Here is a 24,144-nt window from a genome sequence, read left to right on the forward strand (position 1 = left end):
GTTTGTTCCTTTTTATTGCAGAGTAGTATTCCATTGTATGGATAGAACATGGTATAATTTATCCATTTATCCATTGAAGGTGAACTGAAAGATAATGAAGGACATTTGAATTGTTTCCAGCTTTGGAAATTATGAACAGAGCTTTTATGAACATTCATGTACAGGTTTTGGTGTGAACATTAGTTTTCACATTTTTAGAGTTAATATCTAGGCTGTATGTTAAGCGTACAGTCAAACTTTCTGAGGAAAGGTCAAGCTTTTTCTGAGTGGCTGAAACATTGTGTATTCCCATGAGCAAATGAGTAAGAGTTCAAGTTGTTCTCCACCAGGCATATTAGTGTTCTCTCTTCTAATTCAAGGGTAATAAACATTCCTAGTCCAAGACTCCAAAGGTGTGCAAAGCTGTGATGAATATTTTAGTATATAAGCAGTGAATTACTTCAATAAAACAATGCCATGCAGCCAAGAATTCCAAAAGCAAATCCTCTATTAAAATAGTTTTCTATAGTCTGCCAAAATTTTCTCTAGGATATTTTCCTATATATGTCCAGACATTAAAACACACAAACATAAACACACATACATACACCTCTAACAGTAACAAAACTTTAGAAGTGTGGAGTGTAGGGAATCTTTTTTTTTTTTTTTTTTTTTTTTGCTTTGACTAACTTTGGTATGCTTTATGGTAAAAATGGTCTGCAAAGATAAGTATTAATAGGAAATGGGGTGTATATATACTTATTGTTGAACTGAAATATCTAATCTGAAATTAGAATCTTTCTGCTAATTAATCAGGTAGTCCCCACTTAATTATAAAATGGGTCTTTCAGTCTTCCAATCTAGCTATTAGAAAAGTATCTTTGTCGGGGCGCCTGGGTGGCGCAGTCGGTTGAGCGTCCGACTTCAGCCAGGTCACGATCTCGCGGTCCGTGAGTTCGAGCCCCGCGTCAGGCTCTGGGCTGATGGCTCGGAGCCTGGAGCCTGTTTCCGATTCTGTGTCTCCCTCTCTCTGCCCCTCCCCCGTTCATGCTCTGTCTCTCTCTGTCCCAAAACTAAATAAACGTTGAAAAAAAATTTTTAAAAAAAGAAAAGTATCTTTGTTTTTTCTAGAAGACACTTCTTCACAAGTCTACCTACTACAATGTTGCCTTTTTTTTTTTTTTTTTTTTAGCTTAATAGAATTCTCCCTGGTGAGGTCTTTCTTTCTGACTCTGATAGGCAGATTTAACACCCTACATATGTCTCTATCATGGGAATTATATCATTATACTGGAATCCTTTGTTTGCATGTCACTTAACATCTAAGGACTGTATCATCTTGTACATTAGTGCTTAGCACAATGTGGGCATATAGCAAGTCCTTAATAAAAATGTGTTGGTTTAGGGGTCAAAGAAATGAATTAATGGTGGTTTACCTGCTAAACATCTATATATCATCCTTTAAGACTTAAATGTTTCCTCCTCTAAGAAGTCTTCTTTGGGTCATCTCTGTTCCTTGTATTTATTGCCATTGCTATGTTTTCATAGTATATTGCAACTACCTGTTTGCTGGCATGATAGCTAATTAGATATACTGCCTAGTGGGAGAGAAATATTCACAAAGAATATTTGTCTCTAAAGATAAGGATTTAGGTAGTGTCATATTTAAGACACGAAAAGTTTCTTCTGCCTCTTTTTAAAGGATTTGCCTTAAGAGAGTTTCAGTTAACATTTTCTTTGGATGCCTGTCAGGTTTATTACATTGGGAAGGTCTCAACAGCCACTTGAGAACACTTTAGAAGTAGGTTTTAATTTTTATTTGGAGCTACTTTTAAAACAATGGTACACAAAATAAAATATAATAACTAGATATATTACCCACCCCAAGCTAGGTAATATAGCATAATTAAGATAATAAACATATTTTGTTAGACTGTACTTTTACTAAAAACAAAAAGTGGACAGGTTGGGCAAGTTGTTTAACAATGACTGCTTCTACAGTAATAAATGTTGACAGCCCAAATCAAAAAAGAATGCATTACTGAGATATCATCAATTGTGTTCTGTCATTACAAGGCAGCTCCACCCAGTCTAAGCTTGTCAAAAAGTGTTACTGTAATCCATGAAGAAGCCTCTACACCTCAGGCAAAGGAAGGAAAAAATGTGAAGGGCTGGCTCAACAGGTGTGTTGAATTGTAATGCCAATATTGAGTCATAAATCCCTTTACATTAGTTTCATATATAACAAATATTAACTTCACTCTGAGGTGTCAAGCATGGCTGGACGGATCCATCAGCAGGCACTTTAAGAGCAACAAATGTAAATAAACAGGGTGTGGATATAACTTTTTAACAGTGAGCATTATTCCATGCATAAGAGTAGACAGTATGACAAATTTTCTTATTCTACTCAAGTGAATATGGTATTTGGGAATCTAGGAATGTCTGACCTACCCTTCAGGTCAGCCCACTCTGATTCTACCTAATCTTGATAAGAACATTGCTTTCAGTTCATCCTTCAAATCTTTAATGTAAATGTAACTCAGCTTTACAGGGGATCATGATATACAAAAGGATAGAAGTATGTATTCTGGTTTCGACACAGTTGTGTGACTTTGGGCAAACTTTTATAAGTATTACATGTGTCTGCTTTCTCTTCAATAAAATGGGGATAATAACTATTTCACAAGGTTATGATGAAAACTAGAAGTGATTATTTTCAGGAAAAGTCTAACAGTGCTCAGCACTAGCAGATATTCAACACATTTACTTTCTTTTTTAAGGTACTTCAACTGACACCCTTGCTTCCCTAAGGTATAAAAGTTTGGAATTTAATACAGACTAATAAACTGCTCAGGATTAAAGCCTATGAAAGCAGGGCTGGAATCTTTTCCATTCTGTCAGTTCCCAGTAGTTTCCAGCAAGTACTGACCTCAACAATCAAGAAGTTCTCATGTTGCCAGTCCACAGCAATCTCTCACTTCTCAGCACTCAAAACCACTGAACGTGGATTTTGTTAGTGGGTTATTTTTTTATTATGCTAAAATACACATAATATAAAATTTACTATTTTAAGTGGACGATTTAGTGGCATTAACTACATTCACAGTGTTGTGCAAACCATTACACTATTTCCATAACATTTTCATCACATCAAACAGAAACTCTATACCCATTAAGCAGTAACTCCCCAACCTGCCTCATACCTCCAGTCTGGAGTAAGCTCTACTCTACTTGCTGTTCTTATAAATTTGTCTGTTCAAGATATACAAGTAGAATGATACAATATTTGGCCTTTTGCATCTGGCATCTTTCATTTCAGGGTCTTCAAGGCTCATCCATGTTGCAGTGTGTATCGGTACCTCAACCTGTATTATAGTTGAATAACATTCTTGGTATGGATATAACACAGTTTTTAATCCATTCATCTGCTGATGGACATTTGGACTGTTTCCACTTTTTGGTTATTGTAAATAATGCTGCAATGAACATTTATGAACAAGTATCTGAGTTCTCGTTTTTAATTCTTTTGGGTATTCATACCTGAAAGTGGATTAGCAAGTAATGCAGTAATTCTATATTTAACTTTTTGAGGAACTTCCAAACTGTTTTCCACAGCACATGCACCACTTTACATTCCAATCAGCAATGTACAAGGCTTTTACTTTCTCCAAATTCTTGTGTTAATTTCTATTCTTTTTGATTTTAGCCATTCTACTGGATATGAAGTGGCATCTCCTTGTGGTTTTGATTTGTATTTCCTTAATGACTGATGATGTTGAGCACCTTTTCTTGTGCTTGTTAGCCATTTGAGAATCTTCTTCAGAGAAATGTCTATTCAATCTTTGCCCAATTTTGAATTGTGTTGCTTGGCTTCTGTTGTTCAGTTGTGGGTGTTCATTATATATTCTGGATATTAATCCCTTTTTATATATGATTTGCAAGTATTTTCTTCCATTCTGTGGGTTTTCACTCTCAATAGTGTCCTTTGAAGCATAAAAGTTTTTAATTTTTTCCTAAAAGTGTTTATTTAAATTCCAGCCAGTTAACAAACAGTGCAATATTAGTTTCAGGTGTAGAATTTAGTGATTCATCACTTACAACACTTGGTGTTCATCCCAAGTGCCCACCTTAAGACCCATCATCTATTTAACCCATCTCCCCTCCAGTAACCCATCAGTTTGTTCTCTATAATTAAGAGTCTGTTTCATGGTCTGCCTCTCTCCCTCCCTTTCTCTCTCTCTCTCTCTCTCTTTTTTTTTTTTTTTTTTTTGCCCCTATGTTCACTTGTTTTGTAAAACGTATGGTTAAATTATATGGTATTTGTCTTTCTCTGACTTACTTACCTTAGCATAATACTCTCTAGCTCCACCCATGTTACCGCAACTATTAAGATTTCATTCATTTTTATGACTGAATAATATTCCATTGTATCTATATACCACATCTTTAGCCATTCATCAGTCAATGGACATTTGGGATCTTTCCATAATTTGGCTATTATTGAAAATAACAGAAGAGAAATAACAACCAACACCACAGATACAATTAAAGGACAATATTATGAAAAATTGTATGGCAAGAAATTGGATAACCTAGAAAAAAATGGATAAATTCCTAGAAACATAAACTACCAAAACTGAAATTGGAAGAAATAGAAAGTTTGATAGACTGATAACCAGCAAAGAAATTAAATCTGTAATCAAAAATCTCCCAACAAACAAAAGTCCAGGGCCAGATGGCTTCACAGGGGAATTCTACCAAACATTTAAAGAAGAGTTAATACCTACTCTTCTCAAACTATTCCAAAATATAGAAATGGAAGGAAAACTTCCAAATTCATTTTATGAGGCCAGCATTACTGTGATACCAAAAGTCTTTGGAGACAAAGACTCCACTACAAAAGACAACTACAGGCCAATAGTCTCAATGAACATGGATGCAAAAATTCTCAATAAAATACTACCAAACTGAATCCACAGTACATTAAAATAATCCCACCATGATCAAGTGGGATTTATTCCTGGGCTTCAAGAGTGGTGGTTCACTATTCACAAATTAATCAACAAGATATACCACATTAACAAAAGAAAAGATAAGAATCATATGATCCTCTCAAAAGATGCAAAAAACGCCCCCACATTTGACAAAGTACAACATCCATTCATGATAAAAACCTTCAACAAAGTACGGTTAGAGGGAACATACCTCAACATAATAAAGGGCATATAGGAAAAACCCATAGCTAATATCATCCTCAATTGAGAGCTTTACCTCTATGATCAGGAACAAGACAGGGATGTCCACTCTCACCACTTCCGTTTAGCATAGTGCTGGAAGTCCTAGCCACAGCAATCAGACAACAAAAAGTATCCAAATTGGCAAGGAATAAGTGAAACATACACTATTTGTTGACGACATGATACTCTACACAGAAAACCTGAAGGACTCCACCAAAAAGCTGCTAGGACTGACACACATGTTCAGTAAAGTCACAGAATACAAAATCAGTGTACAGAAACATTTGTTGCATTTCTATACAGCAGTAAGTTTTTAATTTTTATGAAGCCCACTTACCTGTTTTTTCCTTATGTTATCTGTGCTTTTGGTGTCATATTTAAGACAAAATCATGAAGATTTTTATCTGTATTATGTTCTAAGAGTTTTATAGTTTTAGGTCTTCGATCCATTTTGAGTTAATGTTTGTATATGGTGCTAGATATGGGTTCAACTTCACTCTTTCCTACCTGGGTATCTAGTTTTCCCAAACCATTTATTGAAGAGACTGTTCCTTCCTCATGAATAGTCTTGGGGCCTTTGTTGAAAACCAACCGACCATACCTATGAGTACATTTCTGGGCTCTCTTTTCTATTCCGTTGGTCTTTATGTCTATCTTTTATGCTAGTACCACACTGTTTTGAAATTGTAGGTTTTTGATAAGTTTTGAAATTGTGAAATGTGATTCCTCCAACTTTGTTCTTCTTTTTCAAGATTGTTTTGGCTATTCAGGGTTCCACATGAATTTTAAGATGGGTTTTCCTATTTCCGCAAAAAAATGTCTCTGGGATTTTGACTAAGACTGCATTGCATTATGGATAGCTTTAGATAATGTTGTCATCTAAACATTATTAAGTCTTCCAATCCTGTGAACAGGGGAGGTATTTCCATTTATTCGGGTCTTCCTAATTTCTTTCAGCAGTATTTTGTAGTTTTCAGTATACAAGGCTTGGGTCTTCTTGGTTAATTTATTTCTAAGTATTTTATTATTCTTGATGCAGTTGTAAATGAAATTTGTTTTCTAAATTTCCTTTCCAAATTTTTCATGGCTAGTGTATATAAATACAATTGATTTTTAAATTTGGTATCCTGTAACTTTGCCAAATATGCTCTAACAGTCTATTTGTGTGGAATCTTTAGGGTTTTCAAAATATAAGATCATATTATTTTTGAATAGAGATAATTTTACTTCTTCCTTTCCAATGTGGATGCCTTTTATTTTTCTTGCCCAATTGTGTTTTTTTTTTTTTTGTGACTTATTTCACTTGGCATAATATTTTCTTTTCTTTTTTTTTAATATGAAATTTATTATCAAATTGGTTTCCATACAATACCCAGTGCTCATCCCAACAGGCGCCCTCCTCAATACCCATCACCACCCACCTCTCCCTCCCACCCCCCATCAACCCTCAGATTGTTCTCAGTTTTTAAGAGTCTCTTATGGTTTGGCTCCCTCCATCTCTGACCTCTTTTTTTTTTCCTTCCCCTCCCCCATGGTCTTCTGTTAAGTTTCTCAAGATCCACATAAGAGTGAAAACATATGGTATGTCTTTCTCTGTAGACTTATTTCACTCAGCGTAACAACTCTCCACTTCCATCCACGTTGCTACAAAAGGCCATATTTCACTCTTTCTCATTGCCACGTAGTATTACATTGTGTATATAAACCACAATTTCTTTATCCATTCATCAGTTGATGGACATTTAGGCTCTTTCCATCATTTGGCTATTGTTGACAGTACTGCTATAAACATTAGGGTACAAGTGCCCCTATGCATCAGCACTCCTGTATCCCTTGGGTAAATTCCTAGCAGTGCTATTGGCTGGGTCATGGGGTAGATCTATTTTTAATTTTTTGAGGAACCTCCACACTGTTTTCCAGAGCGGCTGCACCAGTTGGCATTCCCACCAACAGTGCAAGAGGGTTCCTGTTTCTCCACATCCTCACCAGCATCTATAGTCTCCTGATTTGTTCATTTTAGCCACTCTGACTGGTGTGAGGTGGTATCTGACCATGGTTTTGATCTGTATTTCCCTGATGAGGAGTGATGTGAGCATCTTTTCATGTGCCTGTTGGCCATCTGGATGTCTTCTTTAGAGAAGTGTCTATTCAAGTTTTCTGCCCATTTCTTCACTGGATTCTTTGTTTTTTGGGTGTGTAGTTTGGTGAGTTCTTTATAGGTTTTGAATACTAGCCCTTTGTCTGATATGTCATTTGCAAATATCTTTTCCCATTCCGTTGGTTGCCTTTTAGTTTTGTTGATTGTTTCCTTTGCAGTGCAGAATCTTTTTATCTTCACGCAGTCCCAATAGTTCATTTTTGTTTTTAATTCCCTTGCTTTGGGGGATGTGTCAAGTAAGAAATTGCTGCGGCTGAGGCCAGAGAAGTTTCTTCCTTTCTCCTCTAGGGTTTTGATGGTATCCTGTCTCACATTCAGGTCCTTTATCCATTTTGAGGTGGGGTTTTTTTTTTGAATGGTGTAAGAAAGTGGTCTAGTTTCATTCTTCTGCATGTTGCTGTCCAGTTCTCCCAGCACCATTTGTTAAAGAGACTGTCTTTTTTCCATTGGATGTTCTTTCCTGCTTTGTCATAGATGAGTTGGCCATCCTTTTGTGGGTCTAATTCTGGAGTCTCTATTCTATTCCATTGGTCTATGTGTCTATTCTTGTGCCAATACCATGCTGTCTTGATGATTACAGCTTTGTAGTATAGCTTGAAGTCTGGGATTGTGATGCCTCCTGCTTTGGTCTTCTTCTTCAAAATTACTTTGGCTATTTGGAGTCTTTTGTGGTTCCGTACAAATTTTAGGATTGCTTGTTCTAGCTTCAAGAAGAATGCTGGTGCAATTTTGATTGGGATTGCATTGAATGTGTAGATAGCTTTGGGCAGTATTGACATTTCAACAATATTTATTCTTCCAATCCATGAATACAGAATGTTTTTCCATTTCTTTATACCTTCTTCAATTTCCTTCAAAGGTTTCTATAGTTTTCAGCATACAGATCTTTTACATCTTTGGTTAGGTTTATTCCTAGGTATTTTATGATTCTTGGTGCAATTGTGAATGGGATCAGTTTCTTTATTTGTCTTTCTGTTGCTTCATTATTAGTGTATAAGAACGCAACCAATTTCTATACATTGATTTTGTATCCTGCAACTTTGCTGAATTCATGTATCAGTTCCAGCAGACTTTTGGTGGAGTCTGTCAGGTTTTCCATGTATAATATCATGTCATCTGCAAAAAGTGAAAGCTTGACTTCATCTTTGCCAATTTTGATGCCTCTGATTTCCTTCGGTTGTCTGATTGCTGATGCTAGAGCCTCCAACACTATGTTAAACAACAGCCGGGAGAGTGGACATCCCTGTCGTGTTCCCGGTCCCAGGGGGAAAGCTCTCAGTTTTTCCCCACTGATGATGATGTTAGCTGTGGGCTTTTCATAAATGGCTTTTATGATGTTTAAGTATGTTCCTTCTATCCCAACTTTCTCGAGGGTTTTTATTAAGAAAGGATGCTGAATTTTGTCAAATGCTTTTTCTGCATCGATTGACAGGATCATATGGTTCTTTTCTTTTATTAATGTGATGAATCACATTGATTGATTTGTGAATGTTGAACCAGCCCTGCAGCCCAGGAATGAATCCCACTTGATCATGGTGAATAATTCTTTTTATATGCTGTTGAATTCGATTGGCTAGTATCTTATTGAGAATTTTTGCATCCATATTTCTCAGGGAAATTGGCCTGTAGTTCTTTTTTGCTGGGTCTCTGTCTGGTTTAGGAATCAAAGTAATGCTGGCTTCATTACTTTGAAAGTTTTCCTTCCCTTTCAATTTTTTTGGAAAAGCTTGAGAAGGATAGGTATTATCTCTGCTCTAAATGTCTGGCAGAATTCCCCAGGGAGGCCATCTGGTCCTGGACTCTTATTTTTTGGGAGATTTTTGATAACTGATTCAATTTCTTTGCTGGTTATGGGTCTGTTCAAGTTTTCTATTTCTTCCTGTTTGAGTTTTGGAAGTGTGTGGGTGCTTAGGAATTTGTCCATTTCTTCCAGGTTGTCCAGTTTGGTGGCATATAATTTTTTATAGTATTCCCTGATAACTGCTTGTATTTCTGAGGGATTGATTGTAATAATTCCATTTTCATTCATGATTTTATCTATTTGGGTCACCTCCCTTTTCTTTTTGAGAATTGGCATAATGTTTTCAAGATTTATCTGATATTGTAGCCTCTACCAGAATTCATTTTTAAGGCTGAATAGTATTCCATTGTATGCATATGCCACTTTTTTGTTGTTATTTTTTACCCTTGTCCCTTTATGGACACTCGTGTTGTTTCTACCTCTTGGCTATTATGAATAATGTTGCTATAAACCATGCACAGATTTTTAAAAAAAGTTTTCATTTAAATTCCACTTAGTTAACTTATAGTATAATATTAGTTTCAGGTGTACAATATGGTGATGCAACACTTTCATATAATACCTGGTGCTCATCACAACACATGTACTCCTTAATATCCATCACCCATCACCTATTTAACCCATATCCCTGCCCACCTCCCCTCGGGTAACCATCAGTTTGTTCTCTATAGTTTAGAGTCTGTTTCTTGGTCTGCCTCTCTTTTTTTACCCCTTTGCTCCTTTGTTTCATTTCTTAAATTCTGCATGAGTGAAATCCTATGGTATTTGTTTTTCTCTGAGTTATTTTGCTTAGCATAATACTCTCTAGCTCCATCCACATTTTGCAAATGACAAGATTTCATTTTTTTTGATGGCTGAGGAATATTTTATTGTATGTGTGTGTGTGTGTGTGTGTGTGTGTGTGTGCGCGCGCGTATATACACATCACATCTTCTTTACCCATTCATCAATCGATGGACATGTGGGCTGTTTCCATAGTTTGGCGGTTGTAGGTACTGCTGTTATAAACATCAGGGGGCACCTATCCTTTTGAATTTTTGTATCCTTTGGGTAAATATCTCATAGTACAATTACTGCATTGTAGGGTAGTTCAGCCACGGTCAATTTTGGGGAATTAAGAAGATAATATAACTGATTTAAGCAAGGAAAAATGAATATAAGTTTAACAATAACATGTGAATGACATAATAGTTCAGAAGCCAAAGTAAACTGCCCCAGTTAAATGAATTTGTCTCAATAAAACAACCAATGCAATCCTTGTTGTATATGAGCAGCCTATAAAACAGATATGATGAATGAAATGCGATTTATTTTACATTTCAAAATGTGAAATACATGTTAACAAAATTGATTACATTGCTTATTCATACCAAACTCCTGGAATCCTTGGTGGATAGCTAAGTATTCTGGTAGTCTAGGAATTACACTGAGAAATACCTATGGCTGGCATGTAGCAGGAACCTGAAGAGTAGCTATTATTATTATCTTCATTCTCACCTGTTATACCTGCCTCATAGCTTACATGGAGAATGCAAGAGCCCTTCTCTGTCCTCCATGTCAAGTTGCCTACACAGCATGTCTAGCTCACTCTGGCTAGGTGCTCCCAGGGCTCTATCTTCCTGATTACTTCCTGAGTTGTAAGCCCAGTGGCCCTATCTTGCTCACAGCTGTGGTACTGGTGCTTTACATAGTGTCTAGTACATAGGAAAAGATCAATAAATATTTATGAAATGAATATACAAATCAAGATGAAAGAAATTATTATCTTCTGTGATCTGGGATTAACTATGGAGAAAAAACATTGGATAAAGAATCCTTTTTAAAATATTTATGTGCCCAACATAGAAGTACCTAAATATAGAAAACAAATATTAACAGACCTAAAAGGGAGAAAGAGGCAGCAATACAATAATAGTAGGGGACTTTAATACCCCAATTTCATCAATGGATATATCATCCAGACAGAAAGTCAATAAGGAAATAATGGAATAAAATGACAGGTTAGATAAGATGGACTTAAGAAACATATACAGAACATTTTATCCCAAAGAGATCAGAATACACATTCGTCTCAAGCACACATGGAATACTGTGCAGGATAAATCAATCATATGTTAGGGCACACAAAAAATCTTAATAAAAACTGAAATCATATCAAGCATGCTTTCCAACTGAAATGGTATGAAACTAGAAATCAATTACAAGAAGAAAACTGGAATATTCACAAATATGTGGAGCTTAAACAACATGCTGAACAACCAGTGGGTCAATGAAGAAATCAAAGAAAAAATAAAAAATACCTTGAGACAAATGTAGATGGAAATACAACCTATCAAAACTTATGGGACACTGCAAATGCAGTTATAAGAGATAAGCTCATGGTGATAAATGCCTATATCAAGAAACAAGAAAAATCTCAAATAAACAATCTAACTTTACTCTCAAGGAACTAGAAAAAGAAGGACAAAGTCCAAAGTTAGCAGAGGGGAAAAAATGGTAAGGATCAGAGGAGAAAGAAATGGAGACTAAAAGACAATAGAAAAGATCAGTGTAACTATATTTATCATTGTGAGCACTGAATAATGTATAGAATTATTGAATTAATGTTGTATACCTGGAACCATTTTATATCAATTAAATTTCAATAATAAATAAAATATACCATTTTTTTTAAAAATTTTTTTTTTTCAACGTTTATTTATTTTTGGGACACAGAGAGACAGAGCATGAACGGGGGAGGGGCAGAGAGAGAGGGTGACACAGAATCGGAAACAGGCTCCAGGCTCTGAGCCATCAGCCCAGAGCCTGATGCGGGGCTCGAACTCACGGACCGTGAGATCGTGACCTGGCTGAAGTCGGACGCTTAACCGACTGCGCCACCCAGGCGCCCCTAAAATATACCATTTTATGTCAATTAAATTTCAATAATAAATAAGAGTTCAGTGAAACTAAGAGCTGAATTTTTGAAAAGATAAACAAAATTGACAAGCCTTTAGACAGACTCACCAAGAAAAACAGAGGGCTCAAATAAATAAGATCAGAAATGGAAGAGGAGATGTTACAATTGATAGCACAATATTACAAAAAGGATCATAAGAGACTACTACGAACAATTATATTCCAGTATACAAATAAATTAGATCATTTAGAAGAAATGGATAAATTCCTTGCAGGGTGCCTGGGTGGTTCCATCAGGTAAGTGTCGTCCAACTCTTGGTTTCAGCTCAGGTCATGATCTCACAGTTTGCAGGATCGAGCCCTGCACTGGGCTCTGTGCTGATAGCACAGAGCCTGCTTGGGATTCTCTCTCCCTTTCTTTCTGTCCCTCCCCCTCCTCTCTTTCTCTCTCTCTCTCAAAATAAATAAACTAAAAAAAAATATTCCTTTCAACATACAACCTACCAACACTGAATCAGGAAGAAATAGAAAAATCTGGAAAGAAGTAATCCCTGCACCTATGACACTGAGGATTCTAAATACATTGTTGAATGGATGAACAAAGAAACGAATGAAATAATAAACAGACCAGGAACTAAGTATCATAAACCCTTTATAATCAGAGTTTTCTGGATTACTACTGGCTAAAGAAAATAGGGCATATGAAAATAATTGAATCTATTTACATGTTAGAAAGTATTGTTTGGAACCAGGCTGTAAGTAAAAACAGATTTTAGATGTGGCTACTATCATGTAGTGATATTTACTCTCCTCCTCACCCCTTCATTGTCAATAAGCCTACATTGCAGCAAAGTACCTCTCTGTCCCCAGGACTGAGCCCGGAGCTATATACTTGATAGATGCTCAGTAAACACTTAAAAAACCAAACTAAATCATTACTGAAAGTGTCTGTGAATAAAACTATAGGCCGTTCTACCAAAACAAGAGGCTTATATAATGTATGCTTCTTGATTATATACAATGGAATATTCCTCAGCCATCAAAAAGAACAAAATCTTGCCATTTGTGACAACGTGGGTGGAGCTAGAGTATCTTCTGGTATCTAAGCAAAATAAGTCAGTCAGAGAATGACAATATCATATGATTTCACTCATATATGGAATTTAAGAAAGAAAACAGATGAATATAGGAGAAGGGAAGAAAAAATAAAATATAAACAGAGAGGGAGGCAAACCATAAAAGACTCTTAAATATAGAGAACAGACTGAGGGATGCTGGAAGGGAGGTCAGTGGGGGGACGGGCTAAATGGGTAATGGGCATTAGGAGGTCACTTGTTGTGGTGAGTACTGGGTGTTGTATGTAAGTGATGAATCACTAAATTCTACTCTTGAAACCAATACTACACTATATATTAATAACTAACTTAAATTTAAATAAAATCTTGGAAGAAAAAGAAAAGAAAATAGAACAATTAGTGATACAAAGGTTAGTGCATTCTGGGCCATTAAAGAATAATTCAGAGAATGAATATGTTTGGGCTTGGTTTTATTTAATAAAAACTTTGTATAGTATAGGCATCTCTGGTTGCACGAATACAATGGAATCAGGGAAGTAATGGATACAACTGAACCAAAGTTAAGTTTACATAAATTCAGGCCTAGGAAGCTGTGCCCCAACCCTGTCTATGAATTTGATTATAATTGCAAGCTTAAGATAAAGCCTTACTTGAAATTTTTTGAAGAGTAAAAGCAAATTCGCCATTATAAGGGACAGTGTTTCTTGTCACGTACACAGCAGATACCAAATCATTTATGATCTATGCATAGTCCAAAACAAGTCGTTGAACCTAGAAAAGCTTGTCTTAGGAACTCTACTTATGAACTGAATAATAACTTCCATGAAGACACTAAAAACAAAGAGAAATCCTTACCTCTTACAGTTAAATTTCAATAAAAATTTCAATTATATGGAGCCTTGGATTTTTCCTGTAACCCTGATATTAAAATTTGTGCTCAGTATTAAAGGAATTAAAGTCAATTTCTTTACCAATGAATTATGAGGAACACAAATTAAGACGAAAGAATGAACTGGGAATATGCATGCAAATATAGTGCATTCATATTATTATACAGCATAATCTGTAAATCTAGTACTAATGAGACTCAAGATTTAAATGGCTGAAAAATGTGTTTAGTGAATTATTGTCAATCAATGCCTCTATTCCAGGATAAATGTAATCATGAACGGCAACACACCTATTATTACAAATTCCTAAGTAAGTACAGTACTTCATTATTTCAAAATGTCATTGTCAATTTATAAAGTAACAGATAAACATCTTTCCACCATATACCTGATTACCTTTTCTTTAGAGTAAATGAAACATTGGCTATTAAGGAAAATTACAAACATCATTTTTCCAGCAATGAAAGAAACCTAATGTGTATTAAAACTCTAAACTAGTTACAGCACTCCAAATTTTCGTATTTGTTAATTAGTGCTAACTTGTTAATCAGATTTTATACCACTATAATCAAGAATTCTTTTTTTCAACTAACATTCTTTCTTTTATTTTTAGTGTTTAGTTTTGAGAGAGAGAGAGAGCAAGCAGGGGAGGGACACAGAGAGAGGGAGAGAGAGTCAGAAGCAGGCTCCAGGCTCCAAGTTGTCAGCACAGAGCCCGATGTGGGGCTTGAACTCATGAACTGTGAGATCATGACCTGAGCTGAAGTTGAATACTTAATCAACTGAGCCACCCAGGTGCCCCATCAACTAACATTATTTCATGTGAATTCTGCCAAGTATTCATTTAGTCAATCATTTAGCAAACATTTGTTGAGTGCTTACTTCATCCTAGGTATACCGTTAGGGGATACAGTTATAAATGTGAATATGACCCAACTCTTGTTCTTAAACTCAGTCTAATAGAAGAAAGAGACAAGCAAATAAAGTAAAAAATATGTCTACATGTTTTCCATTTGTAATAGCTAATGGGTATTGTATTGAAAGTACTCCCTATAGCTAGAAACTTTTCATCATTACTCAGAAATCAAACTTTCTCTATTTGTCTATGAAAATAATTTTTTCAATTAAAAATATTAGGAAGGATAATTTAATAAGTACCTGTGAAATAAGCATCTCAAAGGAACAAATGCTAGCATGTGTTTCATAATTTTTAGGCTGTTTTCCAAACCCAGAAATTTTTTGACTGATATAGCAATAATGATTACTTGAGATTATTATAGGTCCTACTAGCCATGTGATCTTGGGCAAATGAACTTAACCGTTTCGATCTTCAGCATTCTCATCTGAGAAGTGAAGATAATAGTACCAATCTGTATTAGATTATCTCTCATTTGGTCCTCAGTATCCACACTTCACCTAGCTTTTTGCCCAGGGTGGTTCTCTTGATTTTCAGCTTCTGGTTGGGTTAGGTCAGTAGGAGGTACTAGTAGGAGATCAGAGCTTGGAAGGAAAGTAAAGCTATTTCCGGGTTTCCTCTCTACCAGGACACCAATGGCTATATCCCTCTACTAGATACAGTCCTCTCGATATACCACCTTCTCCAACACATTTAGGCCTAGGGGTGGTTAACGGCTCCTCTTTGCCCTAGAGTTTGTACTAACTATTGCTGATTTCCATAAACCCTGACCTTACCTTTATAAACAGTTCTTTTATTAAACTGTTCTCAAATAACCAAGTTTGAAAGTGCCATGTGTTTTCTGCCAGAACTCTGTGGCAGAGTTTCTGTGACTCATATACAACCTCATGGGGTTGTTTTGAGATCACTTCTTAGCTCAGTGCTTAGCACATTATAAATATTCAGTAAATGTTGACTACTACTGTCATTATCAATACTGCTGTTATTATTATTTTATTTGAGGTTCCATGCTCATGCCATCTATACCAACTGAATATACTAAAGAGACTGAGAAATTCAGAATTCTGGAGATCTTTTACTAAGCCTCCCAGTGTTTCAAAAATATGTTAAAATGTAAAATCTGTTCACTCCTAATCAATCTCAATATTTAAAAAGAGTAGGAGGATCTTGAAAGTGAGTGAAAAAACCACATAGTACACAGGATTTCCTGGACTCTCGTTTCTTTTGTAAATATGCTTCGGAATTCATTTCTTGCAAATTGACCTCCTGTCACCACTCCAAATCTAGCAAAGTATAAATGTCCATAAAGTTAAACAAATTGTTGGGTCTTAGGGTCATGAAAAGAAAGGACTGAAAGGTAAACTCAATGGTATAAAAGTCCTTGGTTCATCTGGAAATGCATCTTCATTATCCTTATTTATCAATCATGACATAGGCAAGCATCTCCATTTGACAAATTATCCCATCAAAATCCTATTAAAAGTCTACTTAACCTTTCATCTTACCTCATCCTTTATATCTTCCTGTTGTTGGGCTGTGAAGATCTCCATTGCAGCCATGAGTCTCATCATTAGCTCATCCACTGTTGTGTTACCTAGCAACACACGGAGATTGCCAAATTTCACATTATTAAAGTTATAATAAAATGGAAAGCCATTCTAGAATTAATCAGTAAGGAGTAACTAAAGTCTAATAAAAATTGCAGACTACTATGCTAATATCTAGTTAAAACACTTTCACATTTGCATTTAAAAGTTTCATATGTTCAATGTGAAAGAGTAAAGCAGCATACAGGCAGTTGAAATTTCAAATACAGTAGATTTGAGGGAACCATCTCTCAATGAGAAAGATTTTTCAGCACTATGAAGAAGAATGGTTAAGTTATGAGGATCAGAAGTTCTTTCAAGTTAGAAAAATGCAGGTACTTAAAGATACTAGCAACAACTACCAATTGTTTATATGCCAATAATTAGGCTAAATACTATATATATATATATATATATATATATATATATATATATATATATATCAGTTGGGCAAAAATATAAATATATATATAGTATTTAGATTATATATTTATTTACAGTAGAGTATATGTTATATATTTATTATTATAACATATTTTATATTATATATTTATATATAAATAATATATTTATATTTTATATATTATTATAATATGTATTTATATATTATATATAGTATAGTACATATTATATATTATTATATACAAATATGTTATAGATATATTATTTATATACATTATATAGTATAGTATATAGTATATATTTATTTATAGCTATAGAATTTGGATTTACATTATATATATAATCTCATTTAACCTGTACAACAATGCTTTGAAAGTATCATTATGATTTTGACTTTGAGAGCTCAAGTAACCTGTGCAATCAAGATCAAGCTGATTAAGTGGTGGGGCCAGGGTTTGAAATCAAATGAGTCTGACTCAAAAAGCCTGTTCTCTTTGTCATCTCAGTACACTATTTATTTAGAATTATCTCTTATCACTAAAAACTCTGGTGACGCAAACAGCAATTCATTTTCTGGAAAAAAAAAAAAAAAAGAAGAGTTCTTTTTTTGCCCAACTGATATTTTTCCCTTTCAGCTGCTTTTAAATGACTATACTATAAACTTTATGAGAGTACTTATTTATTTTATTTTAATCTTTTAAAGTTTTAATTTTAATTCCAGTTAGTTAATATACAGTGTTATATTAGTTTTATAAGAGAGTATTTAAATATTTGATTTCCTTTTGGGGTGCTTGGGTTGCTCAGTCAGTTGAGCGTCAGACTTTGGCTCAGGTCAGGATCTCAAGGTTCATGGGTTTGAGCCCCATGTCAGGCTTTGTGCTGATAGCACACAGCCTGCTTCAGGTTCTCTGTCTCCCTCTCTGCCCCAACTCTGCTTGCGCACTCTCTCTCTCAAAAATAAATAGTAAAAAAATAAAAAAACAAAACAAATAAATGCTTGATTTTCCTTAATGCTATTTTATTCTCTGCCCAATGCCATGACAAAAGTATAGCACATAAAGCACATATACACCATTTCTTGAATGCATTGTCCTGTTACTTGCTTTGGATACATCTACAAGAGAGAAATCCATAAGGATACATAAAGATTTGGCAATTCTTCTTTTCTTTCAAAACTACATGCAAAAGTGCCCATCTTTCTCTGGGGCCTGAGAGGAGGTCTTCTTGTCCCATTGATGAAACGGGACAACAAATAGCAAGCATCCTTGCTGGTGTTATTCTAGAGTAGGGCTGGACTAACATGACCTTTCAATGGTCCTTTTCTCTATTTTCCTTATGACCACTGGCAGCAGGTTAGGGAGCATCTGTGGTCCTTAGTAAAAGAAACAATCTAAATAAATCAGTCACATCAGCACTAGTCTCTGAACAAATGAGCTAGAGAACAAATATTATCTTGGTGTGATACCATGGTAGTGAGAAAGCAGAGTTGGTTTTATAGCCACAGTTCTAACCTAACTCCACAACTTAAAAACTATATGTTCTAGTGCCTAGAAACTGTCTAGCACATGACAAGAGCTTAATTAACTATTCATTTAGTAAGCGAATAACTAAGTGAATGAGTGACTGACTATAGCTCTCTAAGGATCAATTTCCTTATCACAGAATACACAATCACTGGTAGTTATTAATTGGTATGACAAATGGAAAGAGTTTTGGAGAAACTTCAATTTTGATACTAGGCAAATCTTTGAGTTTCCCTTTCTTATTTGCAAACTGTAGTGACTAAGACTCAATGCATGGGATATGAATTCTTATGTTGTTTGTTTATTTATTTTGAATGAGAGAGGGAGAGAGAATACCCCAAGCAGGTTCCGTGATGTCAGTGCAAAGCGTGATGCAGGCTCAATCCCACAAACTGTGTGTGACCTGAGTTGAAATCAAGAATCAGACGCTTAACTGACTAAGCCACCCAGGTGCCTAGGAACAGGACTTCTTTATGGAGGGTACTGGCCATTCATTTTCAGGCTTAAGCCTGCTTATCAACTATGCTTCAAACCTAACTGTAAGGATTCACTGCCAAACTGGACAAGACAGAGAAAAGGGACCAATTAATGCAGTTCTGGACAAGTTTTTTCTTTATAGCCTATTGCGGTAGTTTTAAAACTTTTGTTTTCAGAACTCATTTACACCCTTAACAACTTTTGAGATCCCCAAATAATTTTTATGTGGGTTATTGTTATCAAAATTTATTGTGTTAGAAATTAAAGTTGAAATACTTAAAGCATATTTATCAATTCGTTTAAAAGTAACAATAATAAACCCATTACATGTTAATATAAATACCACATTTTTATGAAAAATGGCTCTATGTTCCAAATGAAAAAGTTTAGCAAGAAGAATGGTATTGTTTTAACATTTTGCAAATGTCGTTAATGTCCGGCTTAATAGACCATAACTGGATTCTCATATTTACTTGTATATTAAACCAGTTACAATATGTTGTTTTATGTCTTAGTTAAAATTTATGAAGCAAATCTGGTCTCACATAGATATGTAGGTGAAAAAGAGAGGAGTATTTTAATAGATAATTGTAAATATTCTTTGATACACCTAAACTGACAAGTACAAGTTTCTCCAAGTATGTGAAGAACTTGAAACCATTGATGAACTGTTTGTATTTTGTAATATTTTTTTTTTAATTTTTTTTTTTTTTGCAACATTTATTTATTTTTGGGACAGAGAGAGACAGAGCATGAACGGGGGAGGGGCAGAGAGAGAGGGAGACACAGAATCGGAAACAGGCTCCAGGCTCTGAGCCATCAGCCCAGAGCCTGACGCGGGGCTCGAACTCACGGACCGTGAGATCGTGACCTGGCTGAAGTCGGACGCTTAACCGACTGCGCCACCCAGGCGCCCCTGTATTTTGTAATATTAAGATCCACTGACCTATCTTGGTCTTTGAATGGATCTTTTACCTATGCATGATTTTATAATATCATGCATTGGTCATGTTGAAAATATTGGTTCACTGAGTTATGCATTTCTCCTCAATATTGACATACCTAATTATATGATATCAAAAAATCACATTTGTTAATCTTACAACTGATGTCATCAGAAAATTATTTAAGCTGTCAATTTTATGGTGGATGACAATGTTTTGCTTAAAAGCTCAAGTTTTATCAGTGGCAACAAGTACTATCAGTAATACCTAGGCTATTTAAGTATAGTTTGTCTCTCAGTATTTTCAAGTAAAAATGATGTTCTGTAAGAAAAAAATGACTCGTTCAGCTCAAGCAACCACACAAGTGCTTTTCTTTGAGACTACCTTTGTACTCTGAAATGCAGCAGAAATGTGTTATCCATACCTCTCGTGTGTCACACAAACTATAAAAAGGGTGGAATTTAATAAAATAATTTTAAAATTGCACATAATAGAGGTAAAGAATATGCTACTGGTATAGTTTTGGTCATGACCTTGATTTGTGTGAAGGTGCCAGTAGTTTTACACAAATTTGATTTTGTGCCACCAATGCAAATGTTAGCACAGTAATAAAAAAAAAAAAAGAGGCAAAAAAGAAAAGTCTTATCACTATCATGAAAACAATTTGATGTCACGGATCCAATGAAAGGGTCCAGAGGACCTCCAGGATCCATGGAATACATTTTAAGAACCACTGACTATTATAATACTGCCTTTGACAGGGAAAACAGGAATGAAATATTATCTTCATTATCCATTTACCCTATGTAATTCATTCCCCTAGAAGATCTTCTTTAGCATTGTTTATGAAACTCAATGCTTTAGTTACAGAGCAAACATAAAATACCAGAGGTTTTATTTTGAGTTTTAAAGGCACTAGAATTTACACCATGCCCTGACATCATATTATCCACTATAGAACTTTTAACTGAAATACAGGTAGAAATAAAGTATCTCAGGGCCACCTGGGTGGCTCTGTCAGTTAAGTGACCGACTCTTGGTTTCAGCTCAGGTCATAACCTCATGGTTAGTGAGTTCGAGCCCTACATTGGACTCTGCACTGACAGCCCAGAGCCTGCCTGAGATTCTCTCTCTCCCACTCTCTCTGTCTCTCCTCCACTAGTGCTCTCTCCCTCTCAAAATAAACTTAAAAAAAAAAGAAAGAAAGAAAGAAAGAATCTCAGACACAAGCTTTAGCTTGGGGCATGAGAAACATCTTTTCACTATGGCATAGGAAAGATATACTCTTTTCAATTTAAGCTATGTTCTAAATAATAATTTTATAATAATCCTTGGGGTATATCAGTAACAGTTTTATAAAAAATCAGTCACTGTTTTTGTTTGTAAAGAGTATGCTATGTGATTAAACTTACAGGCATCCTATAGCTTCATACCTTAGCACTGTATCCTAACACGGATTCACACAAATAAGGGGTACCAGCAACCACTGTGTGAACAATTGATTTATAATACCCAGTCACTGGCTTTTCTAGATAACTAAAGATCAGCATTTCTTTCAATTAATCAACATTACAGCAAGAAATCAATATATGTATAAAAAAATGTCATGTTTGACAAGTGATTATGACTTAATTGTTGGAGAATTTAGCAGTTCTGAACAATTAACATGATTATGCTATGTCCCAAGGGTTGTGCAATTTTATTAAGAAATTTCTGTTGGTGGGGCGCCTGGGTGGCTCAGTTGGTTCAGTGTCTGACTTCAGCTCAGGTCACGATCTCACAGTTCATGAGTTTGAGCCCCACGTCAGGCTCTGTGCTGACAGCTCGGAGCGTGGAGCCTGCTTCAGATTCTGTGTCTCCCTCTCTCTCTTCCCCTCCCCTGCTTGCACTCTGTCTCTCTCAAAAATAAATAAACATTAAAAAAATGTTTTTAAATAAAAAAAAAAAAGAAATTTCTGCTGGAATTTAATGCAGCGTATTTCATTCTTCATAGAACCTGTACTTTTTGAAGATGTTCTTTTTTAGGATATTCTATGTTTTAAAATACAAAGATGTTCACCAATATAGAGAATTATTTTCAACTTTGATGTAAATATTATAAGGTTATCTCATACACAAGAAGACAGTCTACTCCCTTTGTGACAGGTACTTTACCTTGTATCACATTTAACACTTCATTAGATGAACGCTTTCCCATAATAATCAGAAAAAGTGGAAACTGATCTGTTTTTTGAGTCCGAATGGTTTGTGCCACAACACTGCCAAAATGTCTATTGCACATTGTCAGAAATCTAAAATGAGACAAAAGTCAAAGTCAATTTCATTTCGGAGTTTAATAAACTTACTAGTTCCCCAACAAAAAACTCACTGTTTTACTAATTATGTTACAAATAGCCTGTCTGTTATCAGTACATACAGTCCTGCTATACTGAGTTTTCAACAATATCTTAAATGATACAGAAATAATTATCATACAGGAAAGCAGGCAGCAAGCCCTAAATGCTGGCTGGAGGCTGAGAGAATAGGATTCTTAGTCTTAAACATTGCAAGCTATACTGCCCTAAACAATGAGAAAAACAAACAAAATGAATTTTAAGAGGAAAGAATTTCTTAAATAGGACAAATGCCGTGTGGTACAAAGTTAAATTGACTGGCAGCATCCTAGACTAAACAGGATTTAGCAACATTTTCACAAGTCTTTAGAATCAAGAATTGTACTTTAGAATTGTGTTTTTTCCAGTAGTAGTGGGCCTTCTAGTTTCATACTTACCATGAGATAAAAATAATAATTCTAAGCTTTTGACCAAAAAAGCTCAGAGATATTAGCATACTGAAGTCTAGCATTAGTATTCTTAACACGATCTGGAATAAATGAAAAAACTGATAAAGCTTTTCTCTTCTATTAGAGGACTGTTTGAAATTAGCATTTCTTTCAAGAGAAAAGGGTAGCTTATGATATGTTTTCAGATCTGATGGTAAAAAGTAAATGTCATAATAATAATGAATTATGAAAGACCAAATGCAAATATAGAATGCTTTAATAAGATCCAATTTAATAAAGTCTGTAAAAATAATGGACTTTTAATAACACAGGTCACAAAAGGCAAAACAGTGGAAATTCTGGGGACTAGCCACTGGTACTGGCTTATTAATTCTTAATTATGTTCATGAAAGGCAACTTAAATCGTGTGTTTTCTTATGCCTTATGATAATATTTTAGGTAACAACTCCTCTGAAATGTATGTTCTAGCTGATGAGCAAAATCCTGTTGTCACATGCATTAGAAGGTAAATCTATTTGAAAAGACAAACGGCATTAAAATGTCATGTGCTCAGATTCATTTGATATCCAAATTCAAAACAGAATCAAACCTCTTAATTTTTAAAGCCCATATATCTCTTGTCTATAGAAATTCATTCCAGAAATTTAGGCTGAATCCTCCACAAAACCTGTGCTGTGACTACAGGAAGTAGACCATGTTAAGGGCCACGAGAGCTGTCAGCAAGAGTGTCAAGGCAAGTTAGCACCACAGCAATAAGTTCACTGGGAGGCAGTTTCATATATATATTTAGAGCAGCAATAACCAGATCTCATGGCAATTTGAAATGACAAGGCCCTAAGAAATCAATTGTTGGCCATGAAATATCAGTGCTCCCATGAAAATTCAGATCTTCACATTCCAGAACTATTATACAATAAAAGGTGCTCAAGCAGCCTAAGCCTCCAGTACAAAATTTCACACTCATATAGTTTTAATTCATCAATGGAGACGTGTAGATCAAGACACTAGAACGTTAGGATGTCATTTTTCTTTCTGCTGTTACTAAAATATTTGAGGTCAATCTTGACCCTGATTTGATCATTGGCAACCTCTGAATTTAAAAATGTCAAAAAACATCTGGAATGTCATTCCCTACAAAAGGGAGAAAATAAGTCCTTGTTGCTTTCACACCAATGGATTAAGTGGATATCACAGTAGATGCCCATCATAGCACTAGCCTCACAAGTGATATTAAATACTACCTAAACAGGATACCCCCAAAAAAGGAAGGGAAGACAGAAGCCAGGAAGGAAGGAAGGAGAAAAGAGAGAAAGCAGGCAGACACGCTGGTTAGCTTAGTGGTTTAAAGTATTCAATTTCAAGACAATTTGCCTGGAAATTGTGTACTTCCCAAATTGTCATTTTATGAAAACGAGCTAGAAGGGAAAATAATTATGAAAATAGAGGTAACTTCTTGAGTTTAAATTAATACA

General features: G+C 35.2%; 1 protein-coding gene across 3 annotated transcripts in view; it reads right to left on the reverse strand.

Annotated features, from left to right (window-relative positions):
* The window catches only part of FAF1 (Fas associated factor 1), a 514,886-nt gene that overhangs the window by 89,703 nt on the left and 401,039 nt on the right, over positions 1 to 24,144 (reverse strand). For all 3 annotated transcript variants that reach the window (XM_086716934.1, XM_086716936.1, XM_086716935.1), the window contains 2 exons: positions 22,045 to 22,181; positions 16,464 to 16,552 (listed from right to left, as the gene is read on the reverse strand). In XM_086716934.1, the coding sequence (XP_086573060.1) occupies positions 16,464 to 16,552; positions 22,045 to 22,181 (226 nt within the window). The remainder of the gene's footprint in view (positions 1 to 16,463; positions 16,553 to 22,044; positions 22,182 to 24,144) is intronic.

Source organism: Puma concolor, chromosome C1 (assembly GCF_028749965.1).
Source record: "Puma concolor isolate L17-30 chromosome C1, mPumCon1.1.hap2, whole genome shotgun sequence".
Taxonomy (NCBI): Eukaryota; Metazoa; Chordata; class Mammalia; order Carnivora; family Felidae; genus Puma; species Puma concolor.